The 19,162-nt window shown below is 42.5% G+C and overlaps 1 protein-coding gene across 2 annotated transcripts in view; it reads right to left on the bottom strand.

Moving 5' to 3' along the window:
• focad (focadhesin) overlaps positions 1 to 19,162 on the bottom strand; it is a 78,042-nt gene that overhangs the window by 14,208 nt on the left and 44,672 nt on the right. For both annotated transcript variants that reach the window (XM_023345616.1, XM_023345617.1), the window contains 16 exons: positions 14,494 to 14,626; positions 12,606 to 12,794; positions 10,991 to 11,112; positions 10,816 to 10,908; positions 10,605 to 10,693; positions 6,153 to 6,194; positions 5,963 to 6,071; positions 5,701 to 5,817; positions 4,275 to 4,513; positions 4,112 to 4,201; positions 3,748 to 3,895; positions 3,479 to 3,598; positions 2,959 to 3,081; positions 2,765 to 2,842; positions 2,604 to 2,675; positions 1,564 to 1,666 (listed from right to left, as the gene is read on the bottom strand). In XM_023345616.1, the coding sequence (XP_023201384.1) occupies positions 1,564 to 1,666; positions 2,604 to 2,675; positions 2,765 to 2,842; positions 2,959 to 3,081; positions 3,479 to 3,598; positions 3,748 to 3,895; positions 4,112 to 4,201; positions 4,275 to 4,513; positions 5,701 to 5,817; positions 5,963 to 6,071; positions 6,153 to 6,194; positions 10,605 to 10,693; positions 10,816 to 10,908; positions 10,991 to 11,112; positions 12,606 to 12,794; positions 14,494 to 14,626 (1,867 nt within the window). The remainder of the gene's footprint in view (positions 1 to 1,563; positions 1,667 to 2,603; positions 2,676 to 2,764; positions 2,843 to 2,958; positions 3,082 to 3,478; positions 3,599 to 3,747; positions 3,896 to 4,111; positions 4,202 to 4,274; positions 4,514 to 5,700; positions 5,818 to 5,962; positions 6,072 to 6,152; positions 6,195 to 10,604; positions 10,694 to 10,815; positions 10,909 to 10,990; positions 11,113 to 12,605; positions 12,795 to 14,493; positions 14,627 to 19,162) is intronic.

The following is a 19,162-nucleotide window of genomic DNA, read 5'->3' as shown; positions in this document are numbered from 1 at the left end:
CCACTGGACCACTCCACCCAAGGCCTGGTTGATCCATCTCTGTAGGCCTTTGCTCTTATGACAAAGGCCTGCATGACGAAGGAGCTTGGACACACACTCTCCACAATGGTTCATACTCGTCGCCAGGTCTGGTTGTTGCAGTAGCCATTTACTGAGCCTTGTAGGAGAACCCTCCGGGCCCTGCCTGTAGTTCCAGGGGAACTTTTCAGCTCTGCAACACTAGACGCCTTGGACAGCTCAGGCCTCTTGTACACGGCAGCAGCTGGCAGGGCTTCACAGACGTGATTGCCAACCAATTGGCAATTGGGCAGATGTGGGTCCTTCATGGAGGTCGTCGTGCCCATCTACTTCTTTCATTGAGCCCCAAGGTCTGGTGCCGGTTCAGAGATCGCTCCAGATGAGGGAAATGGGCTCGAGACTGGGGCCAGGTCATCGCGCCCCTTTCGGGCCACACAGTCTGGCCGGTATCCTCCTGGTCATATATATCCAAAAGACAAATAGCCTTTTTGTTTGCTATGCGGGCTCACGGAAAGGTCAGGCACTTTCTAAGCAAAATTTGCTGCACAATTTCGCTTCAAAACACTGGATTAGTCCATACTGACATCTGCCTACCAAAGACTTTATCGAGCCGGTGACATGTTTCAAAGACATGTATGTTGAAGGTAACAAGATGGACGATCAGTGGAATAATCTGCTGGAGAAAAGCAGTAGGATTCCAGCCTTCTGACTTCTTGGACATGTTGAAAATTCATATATTATTTCTCCTATTCCACTTATCAAGATCATCTAGTTTGTCTTTAAATACAACAGCTTCTACTCCGTCTTGTCCAGGTGTTTCAGAGCGTCGCACACATTTTCTTATTGGCCGAGACTCACCCTTCCATCTCCTCAACTTGCTCCGACAAAGTTTAAAGTGACATTTCAATCTTTGTAAGTGCGGCCTGAATGCTGACCATCTTGCCTTCGGTCTGTTTGGAGAAATCTTCTTTCTCGCATCGACAATATCACAGATTCAAGCCAGTTGGTTTCCTCCTTATCAGCCACCATTTTGAGAGGTGGTTGTTTGGATCCGTCGATATTACTCAGCGAAGATGTTCTATTTCTACAAAGACTGCACTGTGCCATGCACTTATCTGCTATGTTATGCGTGGCTAAGTTTAAAGATAGAGGTTTCACGTAAATAAATTCAGTATTAAGAACAACTGAGACGGAGAAGCAAACCAGCAGAGCTCATGATTGCATGACCATCCTTAACCATGCTTCTTTCTTCTGACCTCTGACCTTGAACTGTCTGCTGGGTTCCTTGGTCTCCATGGTGCTGTTTGTTCTCTAACAATGTTCTGAGACTGGAAACAGATTAGCTGCATTTACTTAGTTGACTTCTGAAGGTTCAATAATATTTGTTTAGTCTGCACACTATTCTTTTCCCATTTTCTTTTTTTTTTTGCAAGATAAATTATTTGAAAACTATCCATCCTATTTCTTGTGTTGTGTTGGTGTTACATTAAAATCCAATAAAATGCCAATAATCAGCGATCGGAAGCATGAAACAGCTTAGTGTACCTGTGGTGTGACTGTGGCTGGTGGACATGTGGGCCAGGTGCAGATGGCCAATCAGACAGGCACTGTTAGCCTGCAGCCCCATGGCTCCAGAGAAGGTGATGACCTGCAACAAAAAAACAGAAACAATGTACTGTTCTCCTGCATGATGGCCATTAGAGGAAAAAGGAAATAATTACTGACACTAAACCAAGAGGAGATAATATTCAGTAATATTCTGGCCAATCACAGAGCTTTAAAAAGCTTGGAGTGTCCATTCGGATTTTTTTTGTCTGAAAAGTTGTTAAATGTAGCCACAAAGTCGCAAAACTGGCAACAATTGGGTAAGCAAAAGGGGATATGGGCTAATTTTCAGATATAGATCAGATCAGGTTCTCTTTTACTGCCACAATTTTAGTTTATGTTTTATTTAATATATTTTTGTTATTATGACATTTAGTTTGAAAGGTTTTATGTTGGAAGTGGAATTCAGCATGTTCGCAGGGACACTAGAAAAAAGATGCATGTAGTATGAAAGCATGACTGCAGAAAAGGCAATTTAAGTTTAAAGAATTTGTTTGACCTCATTTCTTCCTCTAAAGAAGAAATGAGGTCCAAACTTTGGACCAAACCAGAATGTAGATCTTGCAGCTGCAGGTCTGATCAGGGTACGATAGGAGGAATTTCTTCCTCTGAAGAAGGAAGAAATGAGAAGGGGCAGCCGGCTAGGTATGTTTTTATAGCAATTTTATGTCGTTATTGTACTCATTACACCATCTCATTTAAGTTTATGTTGTATTTTAGTTCAACGGCGGTGGTGTCAGTGGGAAAGAAAGTGGAGTTGTAACAAGAACAACTTTAAAGATTTGTATTAAAGCTAACTTCATACCATCAGTTAAACTTTTTATTGCCATTAAGAAGAGGTGGAAGTGATATTCTCATTAAGCAGAGACTGGTCGCTGATCTCCCAAAATTAAAGAAATCAAGGCCGATTTATGGGTGCACCCATATTTCATAGCCAACCTGGATGCTAATAAGCATGCTAAGAAGAAAATAGTTGTTACCTGGGTTATAGCACGGATGACCTCGTTGAGTCTGTTCTGCTGCTGGACGGAAAGCTCCAATTCACTCTGGTACTGTAAAAACACAACAGTGATTATTCCTGGTGAACAGCTGGACTCACCTTCAGCCTGCAGGTGGCTCATGACTGGCTCTCAGCTCCTACCTGAATCAGGCAGCTCTCTGACCCCACTAAAGCCACCAGCCCGTTGGCAGCAGCCAAGCGCTGCATGGTGGGACATCCCTGAAATACAAAGACAGGGTCTGCATGACTTTAATTGGACCAAACCAGAATGTAGATCTTGCAGCTGCAGGTCTGATCAGGGTACGATATGAGGAATGCTGATTCATGTGTTGTACCTCAGCCAGCAGGATTTTGATCCAAGCAGCCAGCAGGCGAGGGTAAATGTTCTCTGCTTTCCCATGGCCGGACACTGATAGGCCGTGAACCACCAGCCCAAGAGCCAATGAGAAGCCTGGAGTCTGGAGACAGTAGAGAAGCATCAGAACGCCTCAAAATAACACTTTCTATGTACATTAGCTCAACGTCCTGTCTGCTTTTAACCTATCGTTATGATTTTGATTAGATAAGAATAAAGTGCAGTAAAAATAAATTTAAAATAAAGCTGGGGTGCACCAAGAAATCGGCCGGCCGATAATCAACCCTCGTTTCCATAATTTTGGGAGATCAGTGATAGGTCGATACTTGCATGAGAAACTGATCTCATCCATTGATCTGAACTCCCTCAGCAAAGATCTGAACATCAAGCTTTAACCTTCAAAATATTCTGGCAATCATAAAAATGGTACCTTCTACCTGTTAATAATACATAAATCCCAGACAACTCAACAGCCCTGACAGGAAGTGAGGCTTGCTGACCTGCTGGCTCTCCTCAGTCAGGGTGCGCAGTGCATTCAGGACCTCCTCGGCCTTGGCAGCATGGATCAGCCCCCTGCTGAAGGCCGACACGCTCACACAGGCTACTGAGTAAGACAGGACCTGCAGGAACAGATCAGATCAGGTCAACCACTGCTCACTGGGGCTGATAAATACTCATAACAATGAACTGATGGGTTCTTCTTAAGTATTTCAATGTAGAAAACAAACAGAGCCAGTGTCATGACTGGATCAGTGAGGGAAGCATGTACCTCCTGCAGCATGCGTCCCTGTCCACTGCTGTCTTGCAGCTTGTCCAGCAGCTTGTCCAGGGTTCTGCTGACATGAACCTGCTGCTCCACCCGTCCCCTGCTGCAGAGCGCTGACAGCACCAGGCCTAGGCCCAGCACGCATCCAGTGCTGAGGAACAGGAAGCAGAAAAATGCTCTAGTTACTTGCTGAAATCCAAGACAAACTGAAGCCCTCCGTCTGCAGCTCAGAGTAACAAACACTTAAGCTTCTGTCCATTAAAATACTGAGGAGAAAAACTGATCTACTGAATCCTAAAATGCTTCTTCTTCTAGTATTTTACTGCTGGTGAATGTCCTCTGGACCTGTCTGCACCAGACCACTAACTTGTATTCCAGGTTGGGGTTGAAGCAGCAACCTTCCAGAGCGTCCAGAGTCTTGGACAGGACATCCGTGTCCTCCTGGGCAGAGACATCGCTGTACAGTAGAGACAGACTGATCAGTGGTTGCATTCATGTGTTTAACTGGGGACTCTTCTCAGAGCCAATACCTGAGGTTCTGGTGGTGCAGGCTGGAGAGAACCATGCCCACTGCCAGGCCCGAGTGGAACTGGACAGCCTGGGAGTCATCTGCAGAGGGGGCGTCCGGCAAGCTGGCCTGCAGAGCTGAGAGGACCTGGACCAGAGCATCCTTCTGCCACATCACCAGAACTGGGACGAGCAGGGACAGAGCCAGGCTGGCACAGGAGCGGGCGATGGCGCTGGCCGTGTTCTCCCCAGAGTATGACCGCTGGGGACGAGCGTAGCAAAAACACAGATATAGTAGCTTACAGCCACTTCAGCAGATGAAAAGGACATTTTACAACTTTTTCCACATGAAAGTCTGTGGGTTATATATTCACACATACACAATAACACCTCAAAATTCACATAATGTACCTTACCAACTTTTTGCAGCCTGTATTTTAAAGGGATCCATGGCTAATTTGAACAATAGATAATATTTAAGAATTTTTTTTTTCAGCTATATAAATAACACAGTAAAAAATCTTGCAGGAAAGGTTTGATCTATTGTCTTATTTATACTTGAATGTTAATGTAAAAGAACCTGGAGATAATGTGATTAATATTCACTGGTCTTGAAGTCAACTTCATTCCTGATTTGGTAAAATTCACTCAGACATATTCTATTTGAAACAAACAATTACATCAAGTTAAACTGTTTGTTTGCAAGACACTAAATGTGATCAAACTGACTGTGATGATTAAAACAAATTTAGAACATCAATGCCTCAAAGTGAATAACGATGCATAATCAGGCCCGCCCACTAGGTCCTGTCTGTACATTAGGACTGGACAATAATCAATGTCAATAGATAATATGTCTATTAGAATATTTCACTGAACTACAATCCTTACTGGTGGATGTTGGCAAAGGAAAGATATTAGCTGCTCAACCTCTCATGGATAGCCAAGCAAGGACAGGGGCATCCACTAATTGACTCGCTCTTTGGTTACCCAGCAACAACCTGTTCAGTAACTTGCGCAGCAGCAGTTTCAGGTTTCACCACCATGCCTCATAACTGCTCAAAAATAATTAAAAAAACAGTGTGGAGAGAAAACTGTGGATAAAACAGGAAAGATCACACCACCAGTTTGGCAGTACTTCAAATATTTAAAACAAAAAAAAATGTTTAAACACAAAATATCAATTGATCAAACCCTTATTTTGTGATTTGCTTTTCAGCAATATTATCCGGCCCTATTGCACATGCACAGTTAATAATAACTTCACTGTTGCCAACTCATCAACTTTGTTGTTATATTTAGTATCTTTTCAGATAAAAGACATCAGTATTGATCAAAATCAAAATCCGTAGGTCAGGCTTTTCGGTGATAGATCGGTCTGAAAAATGCAATTGGTGCACCCCTAATCTAAATGTAACTAAAACAAAAAAGTTCTGACATGAAACTCACGTGCAGGAACCATGGAAACAGCTGCCCTTTGGCTTTGTAGCCACTGCTGATGATGCTGAGCAGCGTGTCCAGGACCATGCACATCCAGCTGGGAGTAGGCACAAACTCTGGGCCAGCCTGCAGAGATCAAACAGAGTTAGTACTGTCAAAGTCCGACTCAGTTTTAGCTTGCCATGGTAAAGAAAAACCACAGGTTGGTATCGGTGTAGGAAATTGTAGCTTTCAGCCTCGTGTAAAAGCAGAAACACTGAAGCAGCCTCACCCCCATGCCACCGCTGCTGTGGGTGGGAAGGTTGTTCTCATACTTAGCGACGACAGCAGCCAGCCCACTCAGGGCCAAGATGGAGTTGCCCTGTACAACAGGACTGTCCCTGGGGAGCAGATGGAACCATCCACCATTAAGACATGTCAATACATCTGGGTCAACTTATATGCTTCAGCATATAACTCACTTTGTAGCAGTTTTGATGACGTCTGTCAGCTGATCTCTGGCCCTAAACACAATAGACGAATCAGAGTGTTAGCGTTCTGAATTAAACCTCTCAGGCTCCATATGCCTATGAGAAACTCTCACAGAAAGTCTTTATTTTATTTCCTTTTTCTGCTGTGTTGAATTGACATAAAGCGTTAAAAACATCGTTTATATCTTTAGATCTCAAAGGACAAAAACAAGCCAAGTAATTACAATGGATAATAAAATAATAACATAAATTAATAAATAAAAGAGATTAAAACAAATATCTAGAAGAGTGAACCAATAATGTTGTTAAAAAGAAATGCCCTAACCCTAAGCCCTTTTCTAAAGCAGTCCGTGGATTGTGGTTCCCTCAGAGAATTTTATCAGGAGTGAAAAAGTTGTTTTGGGACAGTCCATAGATGTGGAGAGACAGCAGAGAAGGCCCTATCCCCCATGGTCCTCTGTTTGGTTTTTGATATGTGGAGAAGGTTTGAGTGGGTGGAGCAGAGTGAGTGAGTTGTGTTTTGTAGTTTAAGCAGTTCTTTGAGATTGTTGGGGGTTTTTCCATAGATGCATTTTTTTGTGAGGAGGGATCCTGGTGGAAATGGGAAGCCAGTGGAGAGTTGGAAGATGGAAGTGATGGAAGGATAGAAGGTACACACCTATGTAAATCTGATCAGTAGAAATGGCGACACACGGTTGGTTGGGCTCCGTGTTTGTCTCCCACGATTTTAACTTTAAAGCCCAGTATACCCAGTATAATCCTAACTAAGGATTATAATTGACGGATTGACGCAGCAACAACGCAAAGACCACTTATCTGACGGATTGATGCAGCAACAATGCAAAGATACAAGCCAACAATGGATTTCCGGTAATCTCTACACCGCACATGGTAGGCTTGCCTCAAACAGACAAGGAAAGCGGCATCACTTTCTGAAAATCTTTCTAGCTCAACTGTTTCTTCTATTCGTTGTGGGATTTCTACTATGCCGCCTTTTTCAAACTGAACAAAGACAGGACTCTCAAGATGAAATCACCGTTCATCTGAACTATTTGGGACATGGTCATTTTCCAGCATATTATACTATCTACAGACTAACTTTGAGGTGAGCCAGGGCTGGTTGCTTATCCGACCACAAAATCACTGTTAGTGGAAGAAAATTACCTCAAAATCGTTTTGTCAGTCGCTATAATACACAGAAACAGATTGTAATACAAATTCCAAGAAAGTGATGTACCCAAATTTGAGGCAGAATTTGCAAGGGTTAATTGGGATGACATTTCAAATCAGAATCAGATAAATGATTGCTGCAATACCTATATTCTTAATGTTTGTAATATTATGAATAAGTTTCTTAAAACTCAAATGAAGGGACGAAGAAAAATACAGCTACCTTGGGTATCGGATGACATTCGGCTATTGATGAAAAAGAGAGACTATGCTCTAAAATCTTTTCTTAAAAACAAAAAGACCACAGATTGGCTGCTTTTTAAAAGTTTGAGGAACAGAGTAGTTAAAAAAGTGTACAAATCTAAAGCTAAATATTACATAAATGTTTTGTCAGAAACAGGAGGGAATGGTAAGATGATCTGGAAACAAACAGTTTACTGAATCCCAATGCAAGTACTAATTACAAATATGAACTTAGCAGGAAAAGCCATAACTGATCCTGCTCAGCTAGGAACAATGTTTAATGATTTTTTTCCTCTCTTCAGTTAAAGACTTGGCATCAAAGTTCCTACCATCTCTAATGGTTATACATGGTATAAAACCAACCAAAAAGTGTTCTGATTTGTTTGAGATAAAGGAAATTCATTACTCTAACATTCAAAAAAACTATCATTAGCTTAAGCAATTCTTACCCAAAGGATTTGTATAATTTAGACGCTATGTTTTCAGCTGCTACAGGCCAATAAGTCTTGTTCCGGTCATGTCAAAAGTGCTGGAGAAAATTATTCTAGAACAACTACTATTGTATTTAGAAAGTAACAATCTTCTGCACCCTCCTCAGTTTGGCTTCAGACATAATCATTCCACAGAGACCGCTATAAGTCTGCTGCTTGAAAAGGTTAAACAATCACTTGACAGGGAACAAATCACCGGTGCAGTTTTCCTTGACTTGAAAAAGGCTTTTGATAAGGTGACTCACAATTTACTGATCTCAGGGCTTTCATCATTTAATTTCTCAGAACGGTCATTGTCTTGGTTTGAATCATATTTGAAAAATCGTGAACAATGTGTTATCATTAATAATAGTAAATCTGTCATCTGCAAAACAGTAACAGGGATTCCACTAGGAACTATCTTAGGTCCGGTCCTTTTTAGTTTGTATGTGAACAGTCTTCCTGAAATTTGTCCTGAAGTTATCTTGCAAATATATGCTGATGACACCATTGTTTACAACTTGGACAACAGCAGTATTGTGGTCAGTGAAAAACTTCAGAACAGCCTGCAGAGATTATCATCATGGCTAAAGGATTCTTGCTTAACTCTCAATACAAGGAAAACAAAGTGCATTTGCTCTTTCAATCAAGACAATGTCATTACAGTCCTTGAATATCCAGATCAATGGGGACCCTATTGAGCAAGTATCACAAGAAAAATATTTAGGAATAATTCTGGATGCACAGTAACATTTTAGGAGCCATGTTGATAAAATCAGCAAAACTGTTAGATCAAACAAACTGTTATAAAATTATTAGAAATTGTTTAACATTTCACTGTGCAGAGATGCTTTTGAATCAATGATCCTCTCACATTTTTCCTATGGAGCTACTGTCTGGTCTCAGACTAGTCAAACTATACTCAAACCATTAACAAGTTTCTATCATCGGGCTTAAAAGGTTTTATATCAAAAGCCAATCAGATTCCATCATTGTCACATTTTGGCTAAATTTGGCATTTTGGACTTTCCTAACTTTATAAATTGTAATCTTTTAAAATTGATTTTTAAGTGGATATGCACCTAAACCATTAAGTGATTACATACAGAGACTGCAGGGCAATAGCAGATCTACTAGAGCGGCTTTAGATGGAAATTGTAAGGTCCCCTTTCGAAGAACCACTTTTGCTCAAAGTGCTCTGTCTCTCACGGACAGAGAGAGGGACTTAAATCAACAGAAATCACTTTCTGTTGATTTAAAGTCTGTAACCAGTTTTAGTACGTTAAAAAAACAAAATTCTAGTTATGTCAGAAACAGAACTGTATCCATTTTTGATGTTTTATGTTTCACTGGTTGTTTGTAGATGTTGTCAACATTATGTTGTGCTATTTTAAATGATTATCACTTCAATTATTTAGAGGTACTGTTTAAAAGCCCATCTAGGGACAAGTGCTGCGAATTAGCTGTTGCTATTGCACTATGATGGGACTGCTGTTTTGCTCAGTTTTTCTACGTCGATGTGTATCTGTCCCTATCAAATAAACTTATTAATAATAATAATAATAATGTGGTCATGTTTGTGCACTCTCATCAGGATCCTAGCTGCAGAGTGTTGGATGTACTGGAGCCTCTGTAGGCTCTTGCAAGGAATCCCACTGAGAAGTGTGTTACAGTAGTCCAGTATGGAGGAGACAAAGGCATGGAGAAGTTTTTCTGTGTCTGAGAGGGAGAGAACTTGCACACCCACTGACTGGCTGATTCACAGTTTGACTAAGTGACTGACTGGTAACTTAGGGAATAATTTAAAACGTCTTATTTTGACGAGCTTTAATTTATAAATTTCACATCAGTTCTGGAAGGCATTTGCTGGGTGTTCCCTAGAGGTGTCACTCTGTCACCCTGAAGTGAAAGAAGACACTGGTAACAGAAGACTTTTCAGGAATTAGCACAGTGACTTAGGAAGAATAAACTAAAAACATCTTATTTTGTCAGGCTTTTAGTTTGAAATTAGTCTACGCCAGCTTTTCTATGCAGGAGCACTGGTATCCCACAGGTAGAGCCACTGCTTAATAATAAATGGGCCGGTTGTTCTCATAGCTATCATTATTGACTATTGTTCTCTGCTTGAGCAATACCACTTGATCAAGCAGAGAATAAATAATTATTTAAAATAAATAAATAATTTTAAGAATAAAGAATAAATAATTATTTATTCTCCACAATAAAATAATTAAGAAAGGCATGTATGATTCATGCTGATATTGTATAGGGTCAATATTGGTATCGGCCAATACTCAAAGCCACAATGTCGTATCAGGAGTGAAAAAGTTGTTTTGGGACAGCCCTACTTTGGAGAGGCACTGTATTTGTCCACCTGTCATCAGCAGTTTGAGGTTTGTCATGTTAAAGATGGAAACTTTTCACTCAAAGTCTAAAAGAAAACATCACCGGTAACATCATGATGCTACACAGTAGCATCAAGATGGTGCAACTGCAGTTCATGAGCTAATGTGACATCATACCAGATAGTGAAGTGGATTAAGGTGTGACTGATTCTCACCACAACCAGGCGCAGTGCTGTTCATATTGCAGCTGCTGTGGATCCCCTTTGACTTGTTTCTGCTGCATTTCCAGATCAGAGCGGCGGCCCTGCAGACAGACCCAGACTCAGCTTCATGTCTTCTGTACAACTGTATCTCGCTTTATATACAGACTGGATGATTTCAGACCAAGTCCTAAACAAAGAAGGCCAAAGGAAGCAAAGCTCCGACCTGAAGAAGAGCACTGAACGCCCGGCCCATGAACCCCCTCCAGGCCTGGGGCAGCAGCAGAGCACGGTGCCACTCTGACAGCTGGATGTTCACCTGCAGACAGAACCAGCAGTGTTGTATCTGTTCTAGCCAAACCAAGCAACAGGGATGTTCTGAGGAAGCGATGGGTTTGTACTTCGTGAATGAGGGCAGTCAGAGTCTGCTGGAAGCTGCGGCTCCTGGTGACCAGGAAGCGGTCAATGGGCTTCCCACTGCGGTCCGTCTGCACAGGGAGCTCATAGCAGAGCAGCAATCCAGCTGAAACACAAAGCCAATGGCGGGGAGGTTTATTTGGGCTACAAGGCTGGAACAGGCCCAGCACACAAAACACCATGTTGATCAGTGCAACATTTAACTATATATGTAATTATTATCACTCTTTCCTATTGAAAGGCTGAATTTACGTTATCAGTTGAAACTAAACCTGTGTCCTTAAAACAGCTCCTCCAGAAAACATGAAGCCATATGGAATGCAACTTTTCTTTTCACAAAGAAATCTGGTTCATCAACAGAACATGGATCTGATGTGCATGAGCAGAAAGCTGACTGCACTAAATTGGACTGTGACTTGTGACCTTCAAACATGCAACTATACGGAGCTATATTGTATCTTTAAAAGACCTCAATAACATAGACACCCACACCAACCCTCTACATATCCTCCCTCACTATCTTGCTAATATGTTCTCTTTTCTGCACTCGCCGTGGCTTTAGATCCCACGTGTCAAAATGAAGGCCCGCAGGCCAAATCCGGTCCACTAATCAATTATAGTGGCCCTGTAGAATCTACAAGGTCACATAAACAGAACCTTCAAAATGAAAGTTATGTGCTTAAATATTTTTGTTAATCAAATCAGCTTTTATTTGAAGAGTTCCAATCACATCAGTGTGAATCCATTTTTATTATTATATAATTTAAAGACATACTTATGAAATACAGACCCAACTATTCGTAAACATTTTAACAGTTTATTAATGGGTAGTTTTATAACTGGCCCATTTAGGACATTCATAATCTTAATGTGGCCTGAAAATAAAATGAGTTTGACGCTATGGGTGGGCATTTACCAAGAAAATTTCTTATTATGATAAGAATTTAGATTTATCGTTGTCTTGACAAATACGACTTAATGGTGTTAAACCTTATTGGAAATGTTATTTATGCTATTGTCTCCAGTGTTCCACAAATATCAGTAAATTGAAAATATGATTAAAGTTACTGTGTGCAGTTTAGTGATATAAATCACACTTCTTTATCAGGAGTCCTGAAGAAGCCAATTTAAATTGGAATTTTTTTGTATGTCTGTGACACTAACAAATGCTAAGTGAATGCTAACAAAACTATAATAAACAGTTTTTCATCATTATTTTTTTTATTATCATTATTATAATAGTACTCCAAAATATGATGATAAAAGTCCATATTGCCCACCTCTATTTGACACGCTGGTTTAGATGTTTGATACTTGAACTTTAGTACATCTTCACATTACTGATCCACTAGTTCCCCCTCCTTCACACATGTACATCTGTCTAGCTTCTGTTGCCTCCTTTTTCCAGGGCTACTTCCACCTCTCCAGGTGCTTCCAGATGCGTTGTAATCATACCCTATCATGAATCCAGCTGTCACTCCTGCTGCACACCTCACTGCTGCCTCTCTGTCCTTGAACACGATCAGCTCTCTGCACTTTACCACAAAGCTAACATCTATCAGAAGAAGCAACACCAACAACAAGGAAGACTTTAATCACCTGCTAGTCCAGGCTTCAGTCCAGGCTGCTTGTTTTTCTCATAGGTCTTGAGCATGAATGCTGGGATCCCTGCTACAGTTTTTCCTTGGTCTGAACGCAGGCCACCCCCTCTCAGAGCAGAGAAATACACTCCTCGTGGCATCTGGCTCATCTCATGCTTCACCAGCGATGTCAGGAAGGTCTCAAAGGCTAATGAGAAAAACACCATTAAGATGAGCCACAGGGAACCAGCTTCTCATCCGTCGTCAACTTGTGCAGCTAAAGATGGAATCCAGACAGCTGGGCTGAGGACGACTGCTAGAGATGCATTGAGAAAACAGCTACTGCTGGCCATCAGTGACCTTGTCAGTGTCACCACAGCACAGAACTTAATGAATTAGGAAATGTTTAAACACTTTTCTGAAATCTCAGGATTAAGTGAAGGATCTGTATCTCCAGGGGATAAACACAGAGACCGTTGTCTTAGTAATGCTAGCTGCGCTAATCACTAACATAGCATTTCAAAGACTAAAAAAATTCCAGCTATTTGCAGACATAATACACTCTGCCCAAGATGTGGGCAAAAGGTTTTAATCACGACATTGAGAACTTTACTGCATGGTTTGATTACTGGGATCAGTTCCAAAAGGATTCACTGACTTGGAATCTCTGGATGATTAGATAAAATTTAGGTTTGTTTGTTATGAACTGAAGCTACACAAGAAACGAAACTGAAACTGAATTAGGACAAAGCTAAAATGATTGATACGCTGTGATTGTCAAAACAAAATCTCTATGAAACTCTTATAAATACTATATATGTCAACTATGCTCTTTAGAACACATTCTTGTTTTTTATCTTTAGAAACCAATTCAGTGCATGTCTTCTCTGTTCTGGAACACCTTTGAGACACAAACAACAGACTTTATTTTTAAGGGTACACTGATATACCGGCTGGCTGATAAATTGGCCTCCGATTTCCCTAATTTTGCAGATCAATTTTGGGTCATCTGCAATTGAACGATACTTACATGAGAAACTAATCTTATCTTCCCCTGCAAAGCTCTGAAAAACAGCCTCTCTGCTGTCCTCTTCTGCTCTGCCACGATAGAGACTGACTGACATCACCAGGTCACGTCTGGATATGTGCAGTAAACTGTCACTCCACTGTTGCTAACTTAGTGACTTTGTTGCTATATTTAGTGACTTTTGAGACAAAAGAAGAAAACAAAAATTGGTATTTGCTGGCCGTCAAACCTTCCTGTCAGCTTTTTGTTTCATCCCTGTACACCTGCAGTAAAGACCAATCCAGCTTAGTCAGCACCATCACTTTGCTTCTGAATCCAAAGAATGGAACCGCCAAGAACCATCATGGTGGCCCCTCCTTGGCCATCCAGAACATCTCCCAATTCCTAGGTTGATTTGACCTCTGGCTGTCAGATTGATTTTTAAGACTGATAAGAGAAATATTTTACTTAATGTGTTTTTTTGTGAGACAATTTTTGATACAACAAAAACTTTTTCAGTAGCTATTTCAATCATCCAATGTTTATGAAACATTATTCATCCAATTATTCATCCAATTATACATTATTCATTTCAATCATCCAATGTTTATGAAACATTCCTTCTCCAAACAAAGATCTTTGTTGTACTGCAACTAATCTCGTTCACACATGCACACAGGGCATGTGTGACATAACCCCGCCTCCTAACATAACATTAATAACCACTCAGAGCGGGAAGGAGAGAAGATATTTTCAGAATATGATCATTTTATAGCTATCATCTAGTACCGACAGCTTTGCAACAATCAGAAATCTGAAATCTACAAAACATTTCTGATCACTATTGATCACTTATACTGATCGCTTCATCTCTACAGCGTTATGTATAAAGAGGCTTTACCTGGCAGAGCAGAGTTGGAGGTGAGAGCCAGTAGTTTCATGTAGGATTGTCCAGGGATGGAGAGATCTTTCTCTTCTTCCTCTTCTCCCTTAGCGTCATCTTCACTTTCAGAAACCTTCACAGCAGGTCTGGTCTAACGGTGAACCAAAAGAACACAGCAGGTTCACCGACAACCAGGAACTAAAAGCTGAACAACGCAGCTCACTCCTTGCAAATTTACAGAATGCAGTAAAATTAACATTTATTCTGGATTTTCTGTTACTGCACACAATATAAAGAAGTTTATGTTTATCTTTATAAGGTTTGATTTATTTGTTCAAAAACACCCATTCCAGCATGTTTAGGTCAGCAACATTTGGTGAAATTCAATTTAATTCATTTAAAAAGTTCTTTATTTATGCAGAAGGGAAATTAAACATTGTTGTAACTCATATCATACAAAGAGCCATGGACAACGAGGGAGAATCTATGGTAGCAGTCAGTCTTGCAACAAATATGCATAGGCCTCTGACTGAAGACTGTTGTGGTCTAGCAGTCTCATGATCCTAACAGCTACATTTCTGGGCAGCAGAGATGATATTCAACAGCAACATGTCCTGGATGACACCACCACCTTTTGGAAGGCCCTGCTAGTCCACCTCCTCTGCTATTGCCACTTCCCTTTAAATGTCTGCCTGTATGGTTAGACGGCCAGTTAGAGAGATGACGGAGCCAGGGTGAATCGATTTATAGGCTCTGATTTCCTTGATTTTGGAAGATCTGTGATCGGCTAATCTCTACATGTGAAGCCAATCTTATCTACATCAAATGTCTAAAAATCAGCTACTGTCCTCTTCTGCACTGCTGTGGCAGAAGAGGACAGCACTGCAGAAAACTGACCCACTAGGTCATGTCTGCATCTTTGCAGTTAACAATAGTCATTCCACTGTTGCCAACTCAGCCACTTTCTTGCTATATTTAGCAACATTTCAGACATAAAAAATGGTATCGGCCGAAATCAAAACTGGCAGGTCAGGCTTTTCAAAGATCAGTAATCAGTTCTTGGCCAAAAAATTGCAATTCAAGCACCTCCAGTTTTTTCCCGTGATGATGTGTTGGAAAACATTTTTATTCACAAACTGATTAGATCTAATTCCTAAGCATTCCTTGTGCTGGAGAAACCACTGTAGGAGACGTCACATTCTTTGTGCTGAAGACATCACTCCCAAACACCCTGCCTGCAGTAAAACTCAGCTGATCAATCAATCAATCAATCAATCAATCAATCAAATGTTATTTGTATAGCACATTTCAGCAGCAAGGCATTTCAAAGTGCTTTACATCATTACAAACACAGAAACACAATGCAATATAGAATCAACAATCAAAACACAGCATTAAGTCAGGTTCCATCAATAAATTTGTAATTGATTACATTTTTTTTTTTTTTTGGCGCCGGCACAGCTGGCTGCTTGCAGACGCAGCTCCCGTCGTGTGTGTTAATCTGTGTATATTTGCTGTAACCGATTAAGGATCCGTGCTTAAAGAACCCATAGATCATCAGTTAAGCTTTCCACAATGGCTGGATGTGGTTCTGTCGCTGTTCTCCGTGTTCTTCTGCTACTTTTTATACTCTTTGTTACGGAGAACCTCGCCAAATGGAGTAGCGGCATTGTTTACGCGCGTGAACAGCTGATTGCGCTGTGTAAGCCTCTGCTGCTGCCCGGAGACAGGCCTGTGGTCCCAGAGGAGTTACGGAGGAGACGCCGGGGCTGCAGGTCTGGAGTTAAACAGAGGGAGAAGAGGAGACGGCACAAACCAGCGGTACCGGCGATTATTGTGGAGAACGTGAGGTCTTTGGGGAATAAGGCGGACGAACTCACGGCGCTGGTTAGGACCCAGAAGGAGTACAGGGAGTGCAGTATCTTCTGCTTCACGGAAACCTGGCTACACTCGCTTATTCCGGACTACAGTGTGGAGGTCCCTGGATTTTCCTTGGTGCGGGGGGACAGGGACTTTTCCAAGAGTTGGAAAAAGAAGGGCGGCGGGATTGCAATTTATGTGAGTGAGAGGTGGTGTAATCCCGGTCATGTTAACGTGAAGGAACAGATTTGTAGCCCGGACATTGAACTTCTGGCTGTGGGAATGCGGCTGTATTATTTACCGAGGGAGTTTACGTCCGCCATTTTGATCGCTGTTTACACTCCCCCATCAGCTGATGCAGCGGTGGCCTGTGACGTGATCAGCTCTACCGCAGCCAAACTCCAGACTCAACACCCGGACGCCTTCATGGTCATCACAGGTGACTTTAACCATGCCTCATTGGACAAAACTCTACACAACTTCCAGCAGTATGTTGACTGTCCCACCTGGGAAAACAAATGCTGGATCTCCTGTATGCTAATGCCAAAGATGCATACAGCGCCACAGCCCTGCCCCCCCTTGGCAGGTCGGACCACATCTTGGTAAGGATGACTCCCAAGTATGTCCCTTTAGTGAGTAGGCAGCCTGTGCGCATCAGGACGGTGAGGAGGTGGACACAGGAGGCAGCTGAGGCACTGCAGGACTGCTTTGGGTCGACAGACTGGGATGTGCTCTGTGGGCCTCACGGGGAGGACATCGACAACATGTCTGACTGCATCACGGACTACATCAGATTCTGTGAGGACACTGTCATGCCAGCCCGGACCGTGTGCTGCTTTTCCAACAACAAACCCTGGATTACCAGTGACCTGAAGGCACTTCTAAACAAAAAAAAGATGGCTTTCAGGTCTGGAGATAAGGAGGAGCAGAGGAGAGTCCAGCGTGAACTCAGAGAGACACTGAGGACATGTAAGGACAACTACAGGAGGAAGCTTGAGTCCAAACTTGAGCAGAACAGTGTGAAAGATGTGTGGAAAGGATTGAAGCAAATTGCTGGGTTGAAGGGGAAGGACACACAGGCATCTGGGAGCCTGGATAGAGCAAACCAGTTTAACCAGTTTTTCAACAGGTTTAGCTCACCTCCTGCTACTCCCCTACCACCACCTTCCCCCCACACATTCACACTGCCCCAAGTTGTTCAAACCACCTACCGGCACTCTCTTGCACACCACCTCTCCTTCAGCCCCCCCTTTCCCCCATCTCCACTGCAGACAACAACACCTACCCCCAGCTAACGGTGACTACAGGCCAGGTCAAGAGACAGTTGGAGCGATTACACCAGGGGAAGGCTGCAGGACCTGATGGCATTACACCATGGATCCTGAAGACCTGCTCTGGCCAGCTGTCCCCTGTACTGGCACACATGTACAACCTGAGCTTGAGGATGGAGAGAGTCCCGCTGCGGTGGAAGACATCACATGTGGTTCCTGTTCCCAAGAAGCCAAGGCCATCCGACCCAGAGGACTACAGACCAGTTGCTCTCATATCTCATGTGATAAAGGTTATGGAGAGACTGCTCCTGACCCAACTGAGGCCTAGGGTGAGGACGTTTCTAGACCCCCTGCAATTTGCCTACCAGCCCCACTTAGGAGTTGACGATGCCGTCATCTTCTTGCTGCAACGAGCACTTTCGCGCCTGGATGGTGGAGGAGACACTGTTAGAATCACATTCTTTGATTTCTCCAGTGCCTTCAACACCATCCAGCCTCTGCTACTGGGTGAGAAGCTGCGGAGGATGGGTGTCAACGACTCAGTGATCTCCTGGGTTACTGGCTACTTGACAGGCAGGCCACAGTTTGTCCGTCTGGACAGTGTCCTGCCTGATGTGGTGGTCAGTGACGTAGGAGCTCCACAGGGAACTGTACTTTCTCCCTTTCTCTTCACCCTGTACACCACTGATTTCCAGTACAACTCTGAGTCATGTCACCTACAGAAGTTTTCTGATGACTCAGCGGTTGTCGGGTGTATAGGCGATGGAGGGGAGGGGGAGTACAGGACACTGGTGGACAGCTTTGTGGAGTGGTCTGAGCAGAAACACCTGAGCAGAAACACCCGAGTAAGACCAGAGAGATGGTGATTGACTTCAGAAGGAAGAAGACATCTTCACTGCCACTGAAGATCAAAGGGGAAGTGGTGGAGGAGGTGGAGGATTACAATACCTGGGAGTTGTAATCGGCAACAGACTGGACTGGGCATCTAACACTGACTCTGTGTGCAAGAAGGGGATGAGCAGACTCTATTTTTTAAGGAAGCTGAGATCCTTCAAAGTGTGCAGCAAGATGTTGGAGACCTTTTATCACAGTGTTGTTGCCGGTGCCATCTTCTTTGCTGCTGTGTGTTGGGGAAGCAGCATCAGAGCCAGCGACTCCAATAGACTGGACAAAATCATCAGGAAAGCTGGCTCTGTACTGGGACTAAGGCTGGAGTCCCTGGAAACTGTGGTGGAGAGGACACTGAAGAAGGTTCTGTCTATTATGGACAATAAACAGCACCCTCTCCACCTCATAGTGGACAGACAGTGGAGCACCTTCTCACATAGACTGCTCCAGCTCTGCTGTCGTAGGGACAGATACAGGAAATCCTTCCTGCCACATGCCATCTCACTGTACAATAAAAGCTAAATCATTGTTCTGCACTAATCAGTCCGATTTTGCACAACTGCATTATGGCACACTTGCTGTACATATATTTACATATACATATCTGCATTTTTTTTTAATCTTTGCAAGGACTGCTCTTAAGTTGCTTTTTATATTAACAGCATTTC

This window comes from Xiphophorus maculatus, chromosome 14 (genome assembly GCF_002775205.1).
Source record: "Xiphophorus maculatus strain JP 163 A chromosome 14, X_maculatus-5.0-male, whole genome shotgun sequence".
Taxonomy (NCBI): Eukaryota; Metazoa; Chordata; class Actinopteri; order Cyprinodontiformes; family Poeciliidae; genus Xiphophorus; species Xiphophorus maculatus.
The sequence above is the reverse complement of the archived record's forward strand: the minus strand, read 5'-3'. Positions and strand labels throughout refer to the sequence as shown.